Source organism: Tyto alba, unplaced genomic scaffold, assembly GCF_018691265.1.
Source record: "Tyto alba isolate M040663 unplaced genomic scaffold, T.alba_DEE_v4.0 Super-Scaffold_6, whole genome shotgun sequence".
NCBI lineage: Eukaryota > Metazoa > Chordata > Aves > Strigiformes > Tytonidae > Tyto > Tyto alba.
The window spans coordinates 13,334,564-13,358,277 of record NW_024881327.1 but is presented as its reverse complement, the minus strand read 5'-3'; the positions used below and the strand labels follow the sequence as shown (position 1 = coordinate 13,358,277).

The 23,714-nt window shown below is 38.7% G+C and overlaps 1 protein-coding gene across 11 annotated transcripts in view; it reads right to left on the bottom strand.

The window, feature by feature from the left end:
* PDLIM5 (PDZ and LIM domain 5) overlaps nt 1-23,714 on the bottom strand; it is a 134,625-nt gene that overhangs the window by 29,777 nt on the left and 81,134 nt on the right. For 4 of the 11 annotated variants that reach the window (XM_042807812.1, XM_042807810.1, XM_042807814.1 and 1 more), the window contains 3 exons: nt 22,802-22,819; nt 22,336-22,508; nt 20,724-20,760 (listed from right to left, as the gene is read on the bottom strand). In XM_042807812.1, coding sequence (XP_042663746.1) covers nt 20,724-20,760; nt 22,336-22,508; nt 22,802-22,819 — 228 coding nt within the window. Of the gene's footprint in view, nt 1-19,077; nt 20,083-20,723; nt 20,761-22,335; nt 22,509-22,801; nt 22,820-23,714 lie in introns of those variants that run through there. The other 7 variants (XM_042807818.1, XM_042807820.1, XM_042807816.1 and 4 more) reach the window with 3 other exon arrangements.

Below are 23,714 nucleotides of genomic sequence, written 5' to 3'. Positions count from 1 at the left end.
TGAAACGCGTTTCTTGCTAGGACAAGAGAATTTGTGAAACAGAGAAGTGGGGCAACACCCCTGCAACCCGGCGCAACAGAGCAGCACCCGCCATTCTGTCATCATCGATGCTGGGGTGATCACCTCAGGACAACGCCGCGGAAGCTATATTTTCAAGCTGGTTTTTTAAGAGCTAAATACTTGAGAAACTTCTGCCAGAAGTCAATATAGACAACTAAATCTCTTCACAATTTCTATTTAAAATAATTAAGTGTTGGCACTATACAGGTTAAAGCAGAACACTTACTGTAAATTTGGTACACTCACAGACTTTTTCAAGACTTTTTTTTTTTTTCTTGGAGAGTAGGCAGATACTCATATAGCCAGATTATACTTGTAGATCTTAATATAAATCATCCATCTGAAAGTGAATTATATGCAATTTTCTTCTGAGCCACTGCTCCCCCAAACAATTAAATATTTTAAAAGAGCCGTAAGTTTCTTTATTCATTAAACAACATGCACAATATTTTATATTGCTTATTTAGAGCAGTTTACAGCTGCTTTTATATTTTAAGGGTTAGCAGAGCTCTTAGCTATTTAGAAACACGCATGATGAAAACTGTACTTAATCACAATTCATGTAGAGCGTAAATAGACACTAATTACATTGCCAGCAAGAAAATTTTTAATTTCTCATTTCCAGAGGTTGTTCAAGAATGAGAAAGTTATCATAACAAAATTTTTTATGCAGTGTAGAAGTATTTGTATAATGGATATTTGCCTTTGGGAAGCTGAGAACAAATATTGTCATTAAAAATCTTCAAAGTAGAGGAGTAATTGTTAATGAAGGTCATTTGCAAACTAAGAGGATCACAAAAACAGGAAATTAACTCAACAATGTTGCAAAATACAGCCAAAACAATTCCAAATACATATTTTGTGCAATCTGGAAACCCATCAGTTAACACAGAAGCCTTGTGTTCTTTCCTCTACTGAAGAAAAACAAATTTACAGTACCTGTGCACTGTGTATATTTCTTCAGGGTCATTCACAGAATTATAGATTGTGCCAAGTTCGTAAAGTAGAAATCCTTGAGCAACTTTTACTTTACAAGTATTGTGCGCGCACGCACACACGCGTGAGCTCGTGCAGTATCACCTTGGCCATACGACATGCAAGAACTTGAACACGCCATGAGGCCAAAATGCAAGTTCATAACCTTGATTTTTTTGTCTCTAGTTTTACAGTGTTAGTAATTGATGTATTTAGAAACTTTTCTGGGTAAGGTATAAAGAGAGATTCGGAGTTTAGAGAATATATCTGTTTAATGAGTAACAGGTATTGCATTTATAGGCTTTTTGGTAACTGCCATAGCTGTGCTGAACTGACACTGATGGATTTGCTATATGCAGTGTGCACAAGCCCAGTGAAGCAAAAAGTGAGACCTTGCATTTTTGTTACGTTCTAATGTTAAAAGATATTTAAAGGCATTTGTGTAGTGCAAAGGGAGGCATTTCAGGTACACGTTAGACTCCTTAAAGGCTTAGGATACATGTCTTTTTAACAACAGGGATATACTTCTTAAAAGCACTGTTGCAGACTGAAAGAAAAAGGATAGGAAGACATCCTCTGACATTAAGTAGCACGTTCAGTAGTTGAAAACAAGGTAGTTTAGGACTGACTTCCACCATGAAAAAAGTGTGTGTCTGCAACTTCAGTGTCACATAAATCTCCTCCTGTGCTGTTGAGTACATCTGACACGTAACCCACCAAACCTGCTCCAGGTCAGAGTCCCATTACAACTTCAAGAATTCCTCAAAACACTGTTGGTGTGCTGCTGGCAAACTGCAGCCTTATTGTAGATTCAGGCGAGGAAGTGGACCCTGACACATGCCCACAAGGCTCGCTGTAATTAATGCTGATTGGTACCTCCACCATTGCCATCTTCATGGTTGAATTCTGAGGCTTGTGAATGACATGGAATGCTAGTTCCTGAAGCAAAAGTTTATTGGAGACACTTAGGCTTTCATTTAGAAATGAGGTGAATCTTAATGACCCCAAACTAGAAGACAATTATAAACCCAGCTATAAAACCATCTGTGATTTTTTTTTTTTTTTTTTATCACCTCTGGTGGTTTATGTGCCAGGAGCCTATCCTAGAGAGAAGGTTCTCAAGGAAAAAGCTTGAAGCCATGACTCTGACAGAAGGAAACGTGTTCACCTCAGGGCAAAACTTCTGACAGGTCTTGGACACCCTTTGTACTTTGTGCCTGTTTTTTTCAACCAAGAGTCGAATAAACTGAAGCTGGCACTACAACCTGTTAATTTAACAGGCAGGGTGTTACTGCAGCTTGGCAAGTCTCTCCGGGGTGATGTTGCCCACCTATAGTGGGCTGCAGGAAATAGCATACACAGTGGTTTTTCTGAATTACAGTCTCTAATCACAGTTACCTGGGAGCATACATGCAGCATTCTCTGCAGAGAGAAGGATCCATCTTTGTCTCACTTTCAAAGAAGTGCTGCACCCTGCAGACATTCAACCTTTTCAATGCCAAACTTCCTCAAATTCATGCTTCAAAATTAATTCCTCATTATTTTACTTTATGTTCCTCTATACTGAGAAACACTCAAACTCCAATCATTTTTATCCATCTTTATAAATATAGTTATGTATCTTTTCAGAAGTGTACTTACCTTCTACAAAGTGGCTGCACAATATGCACAATTAGCCCTACTAGCATTTCGTAACTGACTAGGATATTGTACAATGATGACCCAAGATTCATTACCTTGAAATTACATGGTGTGAAGAGACAAAAATATATACAGAAATTCAAGAAAATGAACAGGTAATGGAAGAGAGCTCCCATCTGTTTTTCAGTGTTGTCACTAGAAAACTGAAGGAAGAATGATAAACCTTACGTATTTACTGAGTTCCACATCAGTAGCTTCCTCAGTCTTCCCAGATGACACCCAATGAGTCAGGTTCAGACCAAGCACATTTTGATGTCAAAACACTTGTACTGTTATTAATGACCAGCCTACTTTCTAACTCTAGCTTTAACCTTTTAACTCTGTTTTGTAACTCTTAAATGATTCCTCCTCCACCTCATGAATATTTACAGCAAAAATGTTAGTTTTCCTTGATGAAAACTAATGCAACCAATAGTCACATCCATTTTAAGAAGCACGATGTTGCTTGCAAGATGCGAATGCTCTGCTGTCAAGCTTTGGGCAAGGGGTTTCAACGCTGCAAGAATGAAGGAACAGTGGAACACGAGCCTGACTGACTCAGTCTCATGTCCTGAAGACCCACGATGTATTTAATTAATAAGTTAGGGGAAGATTAATCAAAATAACCCTGCAAGTGGGCTGCAAGGGAGACAGATTGAAAAAGCAGTCCAAAAGAAAAGTCCAGCAAAGAAGAAAGCTGAAGACACCTCTCTATCTTTGACATATGCTAGCTCATACATGACATACTCTCCTGAATTTCCACGGAGAATAACTCCTGCACAGTGGAGCCCTATTCTATCAGAGCCCTATTCTATCAGACTTTCTGGGGGGCTAGTCTGAGGCCTGAGTACACACAGGGGGATCCAGCGCCAGTGCAAACTTTATCCAGAGCTCACAACACATTCCTCAGACTGAGCCCCTCCTGATCAACAAAAGCACTGTGAAAAAGGTCAAAATAGACTAAAAAGCAAGTAATAACTCCTCTGTTATTCCTCCTCATGTTCCTCCTCAAATACCAAACACTGTATTACATTCTGGTTTTTGGTGGGAGGACAGTGAGAAAAAGACATTTGCCAGCTGACTGTCCCATTGCTGAACGTGGTACTGAGAGCTTCTTGGATGCTACCGAGGGGCGATGGGCAAGGAACCTGCAGGTCCAGGTCACACGTGAAATGGGCACCAGTTTTTCAGTTTATCACTCTGGGATATTTGCAGCCATACCACACCCCTTTCCTTACCAAAATCAGGTGCACCAAGACAAGGCTGAACACATTTCAGAGGCCTTTTTAAGACATTTGCACTGGAAAATCCTTCTGAATGTATTTAGAGGTTTTGACACTCCCACCCTCCACTAAATCCAAGAGAAGAAAAACACATGGTCTGGGGCCATAGTTGCCTAAAGCACCCTCCACCCTTCCATGGAAACTCCTATATAATGCTGCCCAGAATTTCTTCACACACACTTTAGAGAAGATAATCACGTGTCAAGTTGTTGTTAGCCAAAGGAGAAACTACGGTCCTAACTGAAAATGAAATACAGCTTGTCGTCATGTAAGTTCTACCACTACTAAAATGGTAATAAATGCCAAGTCTCCCAGATTTTCCCAAGCAAGTTCAAGAGGTCTGGGTGGACTTTCTCCTCATGCAAGCCCAAGATACCAGGTTATCAATCTGTAAACACCATCACTTGAGCTCCAAGCTCAGCCTGGTACATCAGTATTTTCCTAATAGTTCTCTGGATTATAAATGATATTTTAACTCCCACTTGTTGTTCAGAATGACTGTGTGAGTTGGGAATAAGTCCCCTGTGGTCTTAGGAAGTTTGCTAACAGGAGAGGTCATGTAGTATCCAAGACACAGTCTGTAAATGCTTTCTTCAGTTGGCCATGAATTCTGTGAGGTTATTTTCCCTTAAGAACACTAAAAGTTTAAAGACAACAAAAAATAAAATATGTGAGAAAATCACTCTTCTTGGTTTCTGGCACAACCAAGTGGAATATAATAGCCTTGATTCTGCTTTATGGCTTCTAAAACCAAAATAGTTGAACAAAAAGCAAGACTTTCCTTGCATTACACATTGTTGCCTGTTGGTTGTCTGTTAACCCCAAGCAGGAGCAGGCATCAAGCACACTGCAGAAACCTGAATAAATGGCTTCTAAAATATATACACAGTGCTTGATATAGCATTGAAGGGGAGAAAAAAAAATAATATGATTTTTCAAAACATTTATATTAAAGAAACTTTGTAACTGCAAAGTGAGGAAAGAATTATTTGTCTGCCCTAAGACCAAGTAAACTGTTACACAGATGCTTCTCCAAAGCTTTCCAACAAGGTAATAGCACAGCTGAGATAAAACTTGAATCTCACATCTCAATTTCTTGTTTTAAGCTATGTGAAGTTGTACACATCGCGTGATGTGTTTTGTCCAGTATCAAAATACACGTTAGCTGAAGATATATATGAGACTAGAAAAATCCAGGTATGAGAATGACAAAAAACTCCCGTGAATAGGGGAAGTACAGATGCCTTTTTGCAAGAACTTTCTGGTCTAACAGTAGAGAAATAGAATACAAGAAATACGGAGTGCTGACCTTGTTCTCAGCCCTATTGCAAATCCTTGGTCTCAGTCAGCTTTTTAAAATAGAGTTTACATTTCGTGTTAACCTAGCGGTGTTCCAATAACTCACAAGAAATTAGAAAATGCGAAATAAAATAATAAAAAGAAAGAGCAGAGAAAGTCGTGTGGGTGGAGGTATTTTCATATTAAGTGACGGTGAAGGAGTATGTAACCCTTCCATACGCAACGTTCTACACAGAAACAATTTAAAGCATCTTTCAGAATAAATATTCTCTCAGAGTCAACACCAGCGTTTATCTCGTAAGCCCAGACTATCCTCCTTTCAAGTAACTGTACATGGCATAGTGTCATGTAGAAAAAGGAAAAGCCATTTCAATACACATCCTCGTTAGCATCTGAAAATTTCAGTGTTTTTGCCATTTGATTTAATTTTAGGGCAGAGCTACAATTCTTGGAAATGAAGATATTAAATACATCATTTCCTTTGCTGCATATATGTCATTTGTTAAAAAACACAAGCCCCCATAAACTTAAGGCTATCTCCGTTGTCATCAGGATGAACACTTAGCTTACTGAAAGACTGCGTGGCTGGTATACCAAAAAAAGTCCATTTCTGAGGAGACTGGTAGAGGAAGAAAATGTGTGGATGTTCAGCAGCACTTCAGGCCAGTTAATAACAGATACTAAGTCAGAAAAAGGTCAAGTTCTCTGGCAGCTACCCAGTACAGAGCAGTTTAAGACAGCCAGCTTTTTTGGAACCGAAATGGTGAGGTGAGAGGGATAAAAGGGTAGTATTTCTGGAGCAAACATACTGCAGAACAAAAGCAAACCCCTGCTTTTGTTATAGCTAAAACCTTCTTGAGTTTTTCCCCAGAGCTAATGCAATTAAGGCCTAGGTACCTCAGTAAAACAGATTCATTACCTCTTCATGAAAATTATACAAGATAGAGCTGGAAAATGCAACCCCCAAAGTTGCTTCAGCTTATCTACTTGGATTTCTAGGTTGAACCAATTTTTTGAACAAGTTATTCTACTATACAATGTCGTATACTAATCTCTTTAGTTATGGGACATAAAATTTCAGCTCTCCTTCCTTATCAACTATTCTGTTGTGAGATGAAGTGAGCTGCCACTTAAAATCTTTCAGCATCACATTTGTGTACATATTACAATGTCACTAGATGGACAGTAATGTAAAGACATTTTAATATCCATTTTCTCACACCCATTGGGTACATTTCTCTAAAATTATTGCACTTCTTTTTTCTGACATAATTTGGTTTGCTTGATCTTTGTCGAACTTAAATGAGAACATGTACTTGCTGATGGTAAACTGTAAGCATTATTTGTCATCTTTTATCTCTTTTCTACATGTTTCTCAAGCCATACAATAGGGCTGTGCTGCTTTTTTCACTAGGATGAAGCAGCACAAAGTTTCATTTCTACAGCTCAAACCAACGGCAACCCCTTCCTCCTCACTGGCACTGGCAGCTCAGGATGGTAATCAGGAAATCAGAAATCAGTACCCCAGTTTGTTGTATGTTAATTTCAGATTAACACCACTTATTTGGAGAAAAACCCTTCAAAAATTCAATTTATGCATAATGTTCTCAGACTAATGATGTTGCTATGTCACATTTTCCAAATTTTAGGTCATGTCTTATTTGAGATGTCCCTAACAGCCTAAAAGTCACATGCTTCCTGTATGGCCTTATGCCACCATCTGTACACAGCAGTCTGACCCAGGAGAACCTGGCTATTGCAATGGTTTACGGGAAAATTAGTTTTGCCTCTGTTTAGAAAAAACATTTTAAAAACTCTAATAATCTGTCCTTCAAACTGTTCAACCTGGATTGTGATATACCTAATACTGATAAGGTCTTTTGGACAGGCTTATATGGTCTCTGTATTCCCAGTATACCTCCTGGCTCCCCAAGACATCTCTTTCCAGCTCTGCCAGATCGAAGAGCAAAACGGAGAAGAGCCTCCAAAACTGCACTTCAAATGTGGTGGGATGAATGTAGTTCTCCACTGCTTGCTGCCTTTCCCAATGGGCAGTCCCATGTACTCATACGGGACAATAACTGGACAGAACCTGTTTGGAATCTCAACTTTCTAGCAGAAATAAGTGTTTTGCATCTCCAAAAATAAACCTTCAAAACAAGGAGTCTCTCCCCATATGGTGAGCAAATGATGGATAAACATAGAGCCAGTTTCAGAGTCAGGAATGTGATTGTTTCCATTCTTGTAACAATCTACCTTCATTTGCAGCTTATGCCATAAACAATGCGCATTACCAGAGTGAACCAGAAAAGGGAAATCAGGGAATTCATTTTTAGTGCCATTATTGGCTCTGCTAAAGTATCAGCAAACACCACAGCTAAAGAATAAAGTCTTGCTGACAGTACGTCCTGGACTTCGCTCGTGGTGCACAGGTATTATAACTCCTGGGGAGGTTTTCCATTTGGATGCACACATAAAAAGATTTCCTAACAAGTTTTATTCAGTGGCAAAAGAAATTTAGTATTTAAGGTTGTGTTATATCACTATAATTCTGCATTTTTTTTTCTTTTTAAAGTGAATATTCCACAATGTTGAAAAATTTGATACACCTTAAAATTGTTGGTGTGTAATAACTACCATGTCCCCTCCCCAAAGCTAGAGCTACTTTAGTCTCTTCTAGTGACTGAGGTCACCTCGGAAGCCATGAAACAGGAGGGAAAGATATAATACTTCTTACTCAACAGAAATTTCTTACATCAAGTGTATCTGAGCTCTACTTATAATTGGGCCTTATCTCTAGAAGGGTTTTACTCTTGTGAAAATGCAAATAAGTACACGAAAACCTACAAATTATTTCTTTCTTGGCACAACTTAATACTTACTGTCCTGTAAAATAATCAAATAGATTTCTATCTTTGAGGCTGAAGTCCATTACATAAAAGCAGCTTTCCACAGTGTTAACATAGCTGTGGTCAGGAAATGAGAACAAAAAGTCCTGTGCACTGAACAGAATCAGCCCTGGAACAAAGGGCCTAGACAGCAAATACATTTCAAAATAGTTATTTGCTGCACTGCATGCCAGTTATTTGATTTTATACGTTAAAAGTGAGCTTTTAAAAATAGCAGCTCTTTGTTCCCAGAGCACCCTCGCAGCCTAACACGCTGCTTACTTGCTCAAGGAACTGTTGCAAATAATTCACCTGGCGAGAGGTTTCAAGACAGAATATCTTGTTTCTTCTCCAGCTGGCTATTTAGAGCGATGGTGCCTCCCAGGGAGGTTCACAACACAACACAAACAGCACCATGCATCTCAGAAGGGCACCTGATGCCAGTGAGGAAATCTTTGCTTAGTACTGTGGGCTTGCACAAACACCATCGGCAGGATCAGGGTGCAGATTAGTTCTACAAAGAGGTGAAACCATCAGGATTTGGGGTTGGTGACCTCGTGCCAAAGACCACAAGAGGCAGACTGCTTCAAGCGTGCAGACAACAAAAACAGGCTTTGAAGGAGAAGCTGTTTTTTGCTAGTCCCAAGTGCCAACCATGCACCACACACGGCCAATACCTCTTGCTCTTTTGCAACTCCAGAGCACTTGTGGACTTCCTGGAGGGCCCGATGGCCTGCAGAGGAGGCTTAGCGACAGGTGTGATGAGCAGGGCATCCAAGAGCGCGCGGTAGACGCTAGGTTCGGAGAGTCTAGCAAGCATTCAAAAAGACCACGTAAACAAACTAGGTGACCAAAGTTCAAGTTGCTGGGGACCACTGAAATCACAAGCACCCTTATGAAAATCCTGTAAGTTCTGTAGCAGTATGGAGAAACTGAACCTACGATAGGATAACTGATGTAGAAATTATGGCCAAATAAGAAGTCCTCAAAGTGGAGGTCGCACCGCACAGGGGGTGCACAAGACAACCCACTGGGGTGTGAGAATTTATTTTATTTTTACCATTAATAAAGTAAAATAGAAAATATTTTCAAAGTAGTGTTTATTTCACCTTTTTCTCATCTTTTTTCAATCTCTGTTTTGATGTATGCTTTATACTGTACATAATATATTATTACATTAGGACATTTATATAGTTTAGAAATACATATACATACATTGCACGCTCAGAAGTTTTTTACTGATATGAATGCACAGTCAGAAAAACTTGAGACCACTGGTCTAAGTAAGCCTTTATAAAAAGCAATGCAGTAAAGATACAGATGGAACTCAGAGAGTCAATGATTTCAAGCAGCTTGAAGTTACTCAAAAGACGCAGATTATTTTTGTCACCCATGTAACACAATTGTAGTTTACAGCTAGTTTACTAACTGAACCGTAAGACAGATACCATGAGGATTATAAAGATAGAAGTATTCTCCAAGGTTCAGAGCAACAGTCTGGAGTTAAGCTAAAAACAGAGCATGGGAGCCCTGGACACATTCTAACAATTTGCCTACCATGCTATTGCAAAAGAGCTGATTTCACAACCCTGCCAGTGACCGATTATTCTTGGGTGAGCTTGAAATTTCTTAAACCAAGCTATAAAATGTTCCTTTTAAAGTTGTTGTCTACCTGGCCCGGACAGCAATGGCAGCAGACACGGCAGCAGCAGCCACACTCTTAATTTTTGATCTCTGCTTGAAAGGAGAAAGAATGGGAGGAGGAGCGGGTCCAAACGTGGGCAGACTTCCCAAAGGATTTTCCAGCAGTACTTTTCTAGCACAGAAGCTTTGAGCCAACAGAGGAGAAAACAGAAAAAGCAGGAAAGTTTGACAGCAACACAGTACAATACTGGACTGCATTAACCACTGGAAAGTTATGCTATTGCAGGTTCCCAGTTCACATAGATGTGAGGCAATGTATTAGCCACTTGAATACTAATGTAGAAAACAGCAATTTTTATTTCACCCACAAATAAAACCTTCCCCTCATCAAGACAGCATTTAGCATCTATCAGCCCTCAAATTCCCCATCCAAGACTCTGCCTCACACCCCTGGGACATTCCCACTGAACCAAGGCCCAGGACGGTCCATGGGGATCCATTTAAGTCTCCATGGTGCTGACAGAAAGAGTCCTGAAGATCATTCAGCTTCTCCTCTTTTTCATAATAAACATGGAGAACTTTGGAATATTTGCTGATACAACTTCAGCAGGTCTATTTTTAGCCACCTTTACCAAATTTAGCGTGCTCCTCACCTCCTTTTCATTTTCCTAACTTATCTCAGTTGGGAGGAATGTGAACAGGCAAAAAAAAAACCAAAAAAACCCACAACCCAAACCTAAAAAAGAAGACTGGGTCCAGAATAATTTCTACAGTGGTGAGTCCATAATTCAGGCTCTTATTTAAAAATTCAAGATTATCCACAGAACTGTTGTGTATTTTTTTAAAAATAATTTCAGAAATCAACAAAACACTCTGAACACTTACACAACTATACTTTATATCAATTCTCAGATTTAAATGCAACAACACTTCCTGAAAACCTTGCTTACACCTAGCAGTCTGCTGTAGATATAACTTAAAAGATTTACCTTGCATGACTTACTGATGACTTAGACTGACAGCTTGAGATTTTACTGAAAGAATTTCTTTCACAAGTAGGCAAAGATGCTTCATGCCTGACCAAAAGCAGCAAGAGAAGAAAAGCCATTAATCAAACACTTACCACACCTCTGGCAATGGTAATTAAAGCTTAGGAGGGGTTCACTTAAGGATTTTTCAAAGCCCTCCTTACCAATGAAAACCCCCCAGCAGGTATGGCTTAATATCCCAGAGTGTTAATTACTGAGGGAAACACATTTTTTCCTTACTGGCAAAGACTATACTCTGGATGATGTCCCATCACTACTCAAGTTAATGCTCGTATTCTTTTCCTAAAACTTGAGACTACTGGACAATTCAAAAATACACATTTTATAGCAAGGGTGACTCATCTTTGAAAGCCAGGTGAAGAAAATGTGGAATACCAAAGCATCATACATTATGCACACTCTGCTGTATGTTCCCCCCAAAATCTTATTCCACACTTTGACACTATATATTTACCCCGTATTGCCAACTTTTGACAACAAAGTCACCTTCCAACCGAATCTCCTTCCTATGACTGGTTCCTCCAACTCCATCTAAGGGTCACTTCAATTTTTGAATTATTTTTCTAACTTTTGTCTAAAGCTACTAGAATGTCTAATTGCTATGCAAATTTCCAGAGCAGCATGATGGTCAGGAGATACCTGTAAGCTGCTTCATCTTGACAGCATCATCGTCCAAAAAAAAAAAAATCAGGTGAACCACCATATGTAAAATTACAGTTTCTGATTGTGCTTTTTTAAAGGCAGCTAGCTCGGATGTACCTGGCAGGAGTGGGAGGCAGCTTGGGGGCTGTTTCCACAGGGGGGGCTGCAGACTGGGTGGTGGGCAGGGGGGACTCAGAGGTCTGCGTGGCCACAGTGTGCTTCACAGGGAAAGGACGCTCTTTGTCAGCTGCCAAAAAGCTCGTTGCATCTGGAGCCGGCAACTCCTCAGTTATCTTCCTAGTTGATGTTAATTTCACAAGTAATTATAATGAGATAACATAAGGAGAAGAAATCTCTCATTTGATTAAAACCACCAAACAGTAATGGACAACTCTTTCTAGCTGGTGTTCTTGCATCCTCCGTAAGAAGAACAAGTGAATAGCACATGAAGGCTTTTCTTTCTTCCCTGAGAACCAAATACTCATTTTCCCTAGAAATCAGACTGTGCTGAAACTGGTTCTCTGGGGCATTTTACAGCTGAAGCTTGAGAGCTTGGAACCAGGGTTGTTTAACCACTAAATCAAAATACCTAGGTAGCTTAAAGTAGTCACTCAAAAAATACACAACAAACTCGAATGAAATCGCAACCAGTATATTAGAAACTCTACCTAGTGTAAGTAGATGACACTTCAGACACTGTGGCTACTCGGCTGCTGCTGGTGTTTAAAACCTGAGTAATTGCAGGGGGATGAGGTGCACACATGGGTAAGGCTTCCACCAAAGGCTTCTCAAGCAAAAGTTCTCTGAAGTAAAAGATAGCAGAAGGACAAGTAGCATTTACCACAGAAAAGCAACATTTCCCCCCCCCATATTTTACTTGTCACCAAACCAAGACAAACAAAAAAGATCAGGTAGTTTTAGTGCAGTCAGTCTGAGACCTCCTCTTCTCCCCAACCTGATGCTCATTTGCCAATTAAATGAGCAACTCCTATCTTTGCAAATTCCCTTTTCCATGATGACTACAACCAAGAGAAGTTGTTTGGGAAAACTGATGTAGAAATGTCAGACCTGCCAAAAAGGAGATCTGGCTGAGTTGAGGAGAGTACAGCAGCAGCTACAATAATTCACGACAAAATAGAGGTATACACAGATTATACTCTTTCCTGGAGTTGTCCTGTAGTTCTCCTAAACTTCATACAACATCTTTGTGAAGCTTTACAAGTCATGAAAAGTGCCTTGAAGAAGGCGAGGAGAAGAGAATAAACCACACTGGGTGTATGCTCCATAGGGAGAGCAAGCTGACTCCAAATCTTTTTCATACATACGTACTCATTGTATTTCAATTTTTCATTTGCTTTGTCAGTAGCTAGAAAAGGAGTAAGAATTACTCTCAGAGATTACAATTTCTGCAGAGAATATTCTTGGCCATCCACTGATCAGAAAATACACAACAGAAATCAAGATTAATACTTACTATTTAACACCAAGTCTTTGTATTTATGACTATCAGGAATTATTACATTAAAAGAAAAGATAAAATAGGTCTGTATGACTGTAAAAAGTATGTATATAAATGAGCAATCTAAAGACTTGCTGGCACTGGATGTGCTTTATATTAGTTATATATTTCTCAGGAGGTACCAGACTCTGTGGTTTAACATGGTCTGAAGTTGCCAGGATGACTTTTTAAGATGACTTTTTGCAACTTTCTGGTGAAGTTGTAATTGGTCTTAAATATTTTACTGTTAAACTTATATGAGGACATTGCATATATGAAATTGAGTAATAATACACTATAAACTACAGTAGTTGGCTATATTGCCATATAACTAGTTTAGGCTTTCAATAAAGAACTAAAACTACACTAAAAAAACATTATGCTTAATATTATGAAGTCTGCCTTATAAGCAGCGAACCTAATTTTAATCCAGTAATCAAATCCAGATCCTTCATACATTTCACAGCAAACTCTTTATCCTTCTTGGTGGTTCAGTAGTGGGTGGCACAAATCACAGAACTTCAGCCAAGAAAAGACAGAGCCCATTAGGAAAATAAAGTCCTATGCCAGTCATTGACAACAAATGCAGAGCTTCAGTGACAAAAGCAAGCCTACTGACCTTTGGATGGCCCAGTTCTGCTTTACTAAAAGTCTGACGTGGCATGCATCAGTTGCTCCATATGGGTTTCTGATAGCTGCCCTTTTATAAAAAAGGTGCTTTAGAGCTCATCTTTGGGTTTATTTCCTACCTCACAGTATTATAAAAGTAGTGACATCAGCTCAGTAACAAAACATAAACACCAAATACAGTTGCTACACTGATGCCCTCTTATTTCAGGAGAGAATTAAGACTACATAGCTTTGTCAATTTAGTATGTTCTCCTTCCCACACTCAGTGCTAATCCTTCCTTCTACAGTTCTGCAGAAGCTGCTCAGATTTTTGCCCTTCTTGAGTAGAAAATACTCATCACCTGCTTCTTTGACTATTTGTATATATATTTCGCTCTTGCTGAACCACCATGAACGTAGCTGTCCTTTCCAATTTTCTGTGGCTTGTTTTAAAGCTGCTCTCGAGAGGTTAATTTTGCCAAATAATAAACCCGGAGCTGCAGGTCTCAAGGGAGAGTAGATTTAAAGTTTCCTTCCCTGGACACAGATCCAGAGCTAGAATTTAGAAAGAACTCCTTGGTACTCAGAACACAGTAGTTGTAGCAGTATCTTCAAGATGTCTGCAGCTCAGTAGGTGTAATCATACTAGAGTTTCACTGGTAGACATGAAAACCAATTATCGAAGTAGTACTTCTCTCCTTGCCTTTTTCATCCCTGGTTTTCTGCTTAAAAAAAAACAAAACAAAACAAAACAAAAACCAAAACCCACCACAGGTATTGCCATACAACTTTTGTGTGTATTTTTAATCTTTGGTGACTAATAACTACTCATGCCATCAGCTTCCTGGGATTTAAGAGAACATGCTGCTGAAACCATCACAATCAAATCATCTTTTCTGTACTGGGTCAAACCAAAGGTTACCATGAAGGTACTGGCCTGCTGTCCAAGCAAACCCCTGTCATCACCCACCATCTCTTCACGACTAATCTCGATGTTAGCTCATGAAGGTACCCTCTTCTCCCAGACATCACAAGTGCCTTCAAAAGACACTGCAAGAGAACAGAATTGATGTATTTTGTTGTGAGGTTTCACCTCATCTCTCTTAGCTGGTTGAGACTACCACTTTAAAGGGGAAACTGTCAATCCCAAATCTTAGATTTCTAGTTGCAGAAAGCCCATATAGGTATGGGTAATAGTATATTCCTATACGCTTCTCACAAGGACAAGTCTCTGTCTAGGGGCCTGGCAGGACTCGTTTTTAAGGAAGCAGCTTTGTTTTGTGTTATAACTTTGTGTTTATGAATACATAATGAACACTAGCTACCTGGAATTAAAAAGCACTCCTGCACTATGAAACACAAACCATCAGAAAATGTTATTGACCTGCAATAATAGCATCATAATCCTCCAAATTACTGTCGCTGTCTTATATCCAAAATTATCATCACTGTTTAGTACCCACAGAAGATCTCCAAAACATCACTCATCTGCCAAGATAAGCACTGGTGAAGCTATCCAAAGCCAGCGATAGAAAAGTTGCCAAATAATCATCTAGTTTGCCTTGATTGCATCATAGCACAACACAGTGTTATGAACTAAATAATCCACTTTCAAAAAATTATTTTTACATTTTTAAAGGCACTATTCTGTGTGTTGAAGAAATTTGAAATCACTTGAGTTGTTGAGACCACTGACACGTTACTCTATCCAGGTGATAGGGTGGACACCCACTGACAACATACTGACACATGCTAAATACTGAGTCTTGTTTTAACTGGTGTCCATGAAACTGTTCATCAATCTGCTGAGCTTTATTTATTTTCTCTTCTTCTTCCCTCTCCTGCCATTTCCAGGAAAATCCCTAGTCATGTCAGATTTATAAAGTCTGTTCTAAGTGAATGACAGGCAACTCTCTCCCCCAAGACAAATAAATCCAGGCTAAAACAACATATAAGTAGATTGTTTACTAAATTGAAGCCCCTCTGAACAATTTACCTCCCAGGAGCTGCTGCAGCAATGTGTTCAGGAAGTCTGGGAGAGGGGACACTGCCAGGAGAGGACTCTGCTATTGGCAAAAGAGCAGCTGCACATTCTGGTCTGACACCGTTTTCACTCCATTCACAGTAATAAAATCAAATGGAGACACACAGAGAAAGAGATTTTTTAATCCACATTGGAATAGTATGCTGAACAGGAAACAATGTGCATGAAAGTGTTAGTAATTTGAAACAAACAAATAAACAATCAAACCCCCCTCTCTTCCCCCCAAAACATGGAGTTTACAGCAAAATACAAATAGGGGGATAAAATGACACACAATACACTCAGGAAGTGCTGCGATTTTAGTGAAGATTGAGAAGTGTCCTGCTGCTTATAAACTCAGAAAGACTAGTAGTACTTCACATTTACAAAGATGGAACACACATATTTAGTATTACATTATGTGATGGAAAACTCTTAGGAAATGCCAGAACAGAAACAGACACAAGTGCTAGTGGGATTCACTCCCAAAGGTTTAGACACTTCTTGCTGCAACTTTTTTAGGGTGTTAGTTTTGTGAGGGTTAGACTATGTATTTCTCATTATTTGCTCATATCTTTTTTGTCAGTTGTGATAGTAAGAAAAAATATAAATCTAGAAAATGTCTTAGACCCCTCTACTTGAAGAAATCACCCATCAGACATCTTACTGTAATACACAAAAATAAAAGTAAACTACAAGGTAGAGAGCAATCACAACCACAAGTTTTGACCAGACTAAATTAGCCACAAGAGTAGGCATTGCTGCCCCCCACCTCCCACCCCCCCTTTTTTTTTTTTTTTTATAATGGCATGCAAAATTAAAAATCTTAATAACATAGAGATTCTTAAGTGCTGAAAATTGTTGAACAAACTAAAGAATGACCAGGGAGCAGACCTCTTAGGTGGTAAAGGTGTGGATGGAAATTCTGGTACAGGTGGCATCTCCAAAGTCTGGGTAGCTATGGAGTTTTTATTCCGATTAATACAGGTATTCTGGGCTCCTGTTCCATTAGGTAGATCTGCAGGTATGCTTTACAGATATTTATGACATGGGGAGAGGGAAAATAAATGCATGATTTATGACAAGTTGTTTCAAGACCAAGTGTGGGACAAATGTTTTTCAGTGGCTATGGATTTGCTAAACTACAAATCTGGAAAATCCAGACACATCTTCATTTAGGACAATGAACGGACTCTACAATTTAAGGCCAAAACCAAATCTGTACCTAGTTGCTGAAAAGGAGATAGTTAAAAGTAAACATCTAAAATATACTTGGAAATAGGGTGCTGCAGAATTTGAACTAATCAGTTACTAAAACACATAAATGAACTTGACATAGATGCTAGATTTTGCCTTCCTAAGCTTTAAGTAACTGGTTTAAGAGTTGCAATTTACACATTTCAGTGAGAGTTTTCTATTTCTGTTTCTTGTCCTTCCAGCTGCTGAAAAGAAAAATCTATCTTAACCACACAAAAAGCCCTAGTGGGTTACAGCTTAGGGACAAACAATAATAAAAAATCCAAAGGCCATTTGTCTTGGGCAATGCTTGCCTGAAAAATCCAGTATTATTAAATTGGGATGTTTATATTTAGATTACTGATGAAAGAAGTTTTTACTTCATTGTTTCTCAGACTCATCCTTCTAGGTGATCTCTTAAATGTGAGCTTTTTTATTTGTATCAAAACCCACTCAGAATATTTTCTCAAAAATCAGATGTATGCTGGGAATTTGACATGAGCTAAGACACGCTATCTACATGCAAATGGAAAAGCAGTCCATTGTTTTGGAAACATTAAAGAAGTCCAAAATTTAACTTCAACAAGTGTTGTGCAATAGTGATATTGGGAGAAGAGATAACATCTTTAAAGCAGTAAATTAAATTAATTTCACACATTCGTAAAACATTTTTGGAACTAGTGATTTGTTACTAAGAATGTATAGAAAACTAATAATTTTGGTAGATTTTCTCAAACTAGTCTCATATCCTCAATAGATAGACTCTGTGACTATCTGTGTTCAATTTTCATTGAAACAGAGGCTTCTATACTTTGGATTATTTAGAGAGGCTGCTTCTTCCATTTCTCACAAAAGCAACTCACCCTTCAAAGGGATACAAACTGGTAAGATAAACACAGTGGTAAGTTATATACCAACATGAAGATATTCTCATTACCTAGGGACATCTCCAAACCATAAAAATACTTGAAGGTCAAACTATTCTGTCCTTATGAAGAAGACTTTACAGAGAGCCTAAGTGATAAGCTTTCATAGTTTTCATTGCATTGATGTCCTCTGAAACTCCTGTCTTCCTTTCCATTCAATAAAAAACCAAACCAAACCAAACCAAACCAAAACAAAACATCTTTAAACGCAGCAAAACAATTTTAATATACTGCTTCACATTCCTACTTTAATATGCAGTATTCTATGAAATTATTATATCATGGTATATGTGCACTCAGTAACACGCTTGTGTTTAGTAACACAGTACTCACTACCAAGTTACGCGTGGTGGGGGGGGAGTGGGAGGAATCAAGTTAATTGGTACTTCTCATCAAAACAGTCTTTAGCGAAATTATTAAAGTGAATATTTTCCTCTACTGTCCCTAAGCAGTTAACCGCAAAGGTGTGCAGGATGTGAGATGCCTTGGTCCATCATTACCGGTGCAAATTTAATTGTACTTTATATTGCGCATTGTGAGGCACCCACATCAGTGACTGTTAGTGTTAGATAACTTGGCTATTACCTGAAGTCTCCATTTTCTGTTTGGCTTTTCCTAAAGATAAAATAACAAATACCATAAGCTACTGCTGTATTATGTAGCAGTATAAACCACCTGAAAAGGAAACACAAGCTTAAGATGCTTCCAAAGGTCTCTATTCCTTCCAATTTTCCAAGTTGGGGGAGTTGTTTTTTTTATTGCACAAGTCTGCAGAAGCATTCGCAGTGGACATCAATCTGTTCACAGGACCAATTCCATCAGAAAAGCATGTAGGTCAGCTGCACAAACTACAAGCCAGTTGCAATGATTCTCATTAAGCAGTTATGAAAGTCTGGGCTTTTATATGTGCTTTACAATTCACCTTTGAAGTCTGAAACTTCTCTGATTCAATAAGAACTGCAAAAGCCGAGAGTGAGTTTTACTTAGTAGAATTCTTACTCCTGCAGCCCCCCAGAAGGTCAATCATTTTATTGATTTCTGCAAATCTTGTATCAATTTTGACAACATAAACACATACCTCATTTTTAACACAATCGGGAACTCTACTACTGTGATAGTTTTGTACAATTCAGATTGTTTCTACTACGCAGCAGGGATTTAATTGTTTCTCTTATTGTGATCTGTAAAGGTACAAGGAAATTACAGCTCCGTGCATGAGAAGACTATTCAAGGAGTCGGAGAGACTCAAGAAAAACAGACAGAGCTAAGATAAAAGCAACTTTTATTAAAATACTCTCCAAGCTTCAGAAAGCATAAATTAATTAATGTGTAGCTACTATAATACATTATTTTACAGGAGAACCATAGGGCCATGAAGTTTTTATAAACACAAGAGAGCCTATGAGCTTCACTGTGTAATAAATAAATACTACTCTTTTATTTTGTTCTTGTTAGAGGATATGTTGAAGTTCTTCCAGGTACACAGCAACACTCTGCTCATTTTTTTCTAAGTTTTCCTTAATATGAACATATTACTAGTTTAAGCAGCAGAACCTTTATACTGAGCTTGCACTTCGATTCGCAACATAGGAATTTATTCCTTTAAATTTATTTTTTTATTTGCTTAAAAGCAGCCTGTTCTCTTGCTCTACTTTGTAAAACATTTACAACCACTCTAAAACTGACCTGCTGAAAACCTAGTGAAATCCAAGATAATTATCCTGGTAAGTACAATAGTTTGAAATAAGTGCATACAGTCCCTCTTCATCTTCTTCCCCCAGCTCCAAAATCAAAAGTAATACAATTTCTTATTCTTTTGTTCATAATTTTCTGCTTTCTAACAACCTACAGTAACTCAAACTCAGCAATGTAAATGACTTCTTTAAGGCAAAAAAAGAAATGCAACAGCCATCTCCTCCCCCCATGTTGGGAGTTTCAGTCACCCAAGTTGTTCTGTTTTAAATATGTATTTTTTGTCAACTAATGATTAGCACAAAAACATTTTCATCTCATTTTTTACACATCAGTAGGAAAGTGTTAGAAAAGTATAGAAAAAGCTAGAATTTCTCTTGCAGTAAGGCTAGTGAAATATGTTTTCTTTTTTCTTTTTGCAAAGCAGATGGAAAAGAAGAAAGGAAGGAAGTGTTTGTATTTTGCTTTTGCAACTTGGGTAAAATCACTGGACATTAAGAACACGTGCTGAGACTTCATGGTGCCAGTCACGTAATTTTGTATATTTGGGGCTAAAGACGTGGATGGGAATCTTTTCCCTGTGGAAAGAAGTGACAGAAGAAAAATAAGAAAGAAAGAAAGAAAGAAAGAAAGAATGAAAGTTTGTCTTAAGCAGTTTCATGAGCGAACATGCAATCTCCATGCACTATTCCTATCTGCATATTGCCTTCCTCTCTGTCAAAAACTTGGATCGGGTGTTAGGCAAAGTCAGTAGAAAAACTCCTACTGACTGCAAGTACCATTAGATTCAGCCACTGGTTGGTCCTCATTTTGAACAACACTTATCCCAAAGCAAGGAGACAGCTGACCCTCGTTCACAGTCCAGAACGGTAATACTTTCCAGCTATGCCTTGCAATCTGATCCACACTCACAAATCAAAAGTGCTTGGTTAGATTTAGTAAAAGGAAAACACATCTTCAAGCTGACCTTATACAGAAAACCAAATCAGTCCAAGTTTATAGCAAATCTCAAACTCCTGCACAAACATTAATACTGGACTGCATCAACAGATTTTAAAATGTTGGTCTATGTAGAAAAAGATCTTGATTTTTACATGCTGAAGTAGAAGGCAAAAAAAGAAGCAACATTTTAAAAACACCCAGGTGTCACACAAACGCACCAAACACTATCAGTTAAGAATTAAGACATGCAAAGTATTTAATAAAAACATCAACTCACTTAGTTTTCTTTGCAGCTTCATGTTCTGGTTCTTTCACTGCAAGAAAACAGAAAATTTTTATTTCGTAAGGCACTAAAGGCACTGTACCACTGTACCCTGAGATCCTCTGTGCCAGCGCATTCACCAGAGCAGGAAATTACAACAAGGCTCATTAGGACTCTGCAATTCTAAATATGCCCCAATGGAAATTAGGTATGTCTATAAACTTCAAGAGCCCCTTTGCCAGCAGGATTGCTGAAAGGTGGCTCTGCTAGTCTCTGCTCTTCCCCTTGGCCCGCTCTCCACATTGGCATTGAGAAGGGCAAGATGAATGGAAGCTGGGAGGCATTTGTTTCGGATGAACATCCAGCAGGTTTCACTTAGGTGATAATCCAAGCATCTCTTTGCAGCCAGGCTGTGACCCATCAAGGTGCTAGAGGACGGCACATGGGATAATATAAATTCCCAGCCTTGATTTTAAGTTTGGAAAATCTAGTTGCCATCACTGTCTTATAGTATTTGTCAACATGATCAATTCATCAGTACTGGATGACATGTTATTTGACCTTCAGGTCTTGTATTCTGCCCTTTTAAGGATCAGTGAAGAGAATCCAAAGATAGACAATGATCCATTAATAGACTAGCTCAACATGGGACCGCAAACCATGCAGGTAACCATCTAAGTTCAGAATATTTATCACACATGGACAACAATCCTTATTTGGGGAGGTGTTATCACTGGCTTCTGCAATATCCTGCCAGTGAATTGATAGTTGATTTAATCAAATCTGTTCCTGAGAACGGGGTCTGATTATTCTCACTGCCTTCTTCATTGTAGCACTAGCTGTGAAAAGCAGAAGAATCAGTCACCTGTATGTTAGCTGCCTCAGTCTGAACATGACTGAGCTCAAATCTCCTGATGGCACTTCTAATGACTTTTACACACCATTACAGGTCTCAGTCAGTGAATTATAACTGGCAGCATAACATGAAATTGAAGTTTTACCATAAAATTATTTGACTGGGAATGACCTCTGCATCATCTGTTCCAGTACACAGTTCATGTAATCACACCATAGAATAAGCAGAGGATGGAAACATGACTTGGAAATAAACTGAGGAACTATGGATTTGTGCTTCTGATTGGTTAAATCACTGCAGATCATATGCCTCTGTATGACTGTCAAAGATTTCCTACATGCCTGAAAACACCTTAGTTTTTCTGAAGCATTAAATTTGAACAGGAATGTCACCATTTTGGTGATACAGAATGAGAACTAAACAACACATACTTATCTGCCAACATCTTTGGGAGTAGAAAGGGAAATTTTAAGATTTATCTAGAATGTATTAATATCCAACTCAATCAGGAATACTGTCCAGTAATGTGTATGTCCTGAGCTATTTAGCAACTGCAGGAGTTTTACAAACGTATTTTCCTATTACAGCCTTCTCAAACTTTTTTCTTTCAAAGAGCTCACCAAGATTCTGCCTACTGGATTTATTATCCAAGAGGGAAAACGCAAGAGATGTGACTGAATTCTTTTCTTATTTCTCCCCCGCCCATAGCTTTTAGAAGCACCTATCTGTCTAAGGCCCATACTTTTGTTTCATTTACACCAAACTACTCACTATGATCAGTGCCGGTGATCTGGGCAAGGATACGGAAAGAGCGGGACTGGGTGGTGCCTGTCCGGGGATGCCAGTCTTCGGTGTCTTCGATCAGTCGCTTCTTGCTGGCATCACTATGGGTGGGTGTGTGGTAAAACTCTGTGTAGGTATCCACAATGTGCTTCCGTGGCGGGCTGCGTCAAGGAGAGGAGAGAGCAGTGAGTGAAAAGCTTCAGAAACCACCTGGGTTGGGGTAGCTACAAAGACACAGGCAGAATTGTGACTTTTCACTGTGTTTAAAGGCAGCTTCTGCGTTTGGATGTAGATGCACAGCAGGCACACCTGAACACAGATTCAGTTCTACAAACCAAACAGAGCTTTATAGCTACTCTAACCCAACTGAAATATTTTTACTTGTTTCACTCTTGGAACATTTGAAGCAGTAAAAAACAGTATTAGCAAAACATTTACATATTTAAACCTTTACCGTTTGGGTGGGGTTTTCCTTGGAGATGACAGAGTAAGACAGCAAGAGAAAGTTTTCCCAGCATAAACAGGAAAAGGAAAAAAAGAAAAGAAGAAAAAGTCAGAAAGTTGAAACAGAAGTGCAACTAATTATTCTATTGGAATTAGTTTTGTGTGAAAGGGCACTGAAATCAAATTAACAGTAATATTCTCAAGTCTACTACCAAAACCACAGCACAGAACTCTCATAGTTAAATTAAACTGACAGAGATGAAAGGGGAATTTGTTTTGGTAAAGCAGGGTAGTCTACTTAGTTTGGATCAGGTGCCCCACGAGAAGTTGTCCCCTTGGTTCACAAGAGGCAAAGCACTAGCTGAGCGCAAGGGTCAGCCAGTACACGCCAAGTCTTTTGCACTTGGCAAAGCCTGGATCAGAACCAGGCCATTTCAAAGTGTAGGTAGCGACAATTTGGAGCATAATGTGGAGATACTGATGCTCAATATCCTCTCTGAAGGTCAAAAAAGTGGGGTGATCGTTTCATCTGGAAATTTTCCGCACAGTAACCTACATGCTATTATCAATCCCTGCTCTAGCAGACTTGCCAAAATACAGGATTTTAAAGTTTTCCATTCAGTAACTTTGCTCTCAGAAATCCCAAAGTATTAAACTTTAAGACCCTTCAAACGTACATTTATTTTTACGTAATTTACAGGAGATTAAGTGTGCAAAACTAGATCCTAAGACATAACAATTCTATTAATAATTTTAAAACCCCCCAAAAAACCCAAAACTTTAAAAGTCACTTTTAGTTTTGCCACTGTACTTCTACTCATCTTTCCTCACTGTACTTCTAATGTTCAAAGTGTTTCTGGTGAAGAAAGGTGGAAAATATGAATGAGATAAATCATTAATTGTCAACAAGTAAAGAATTAGGC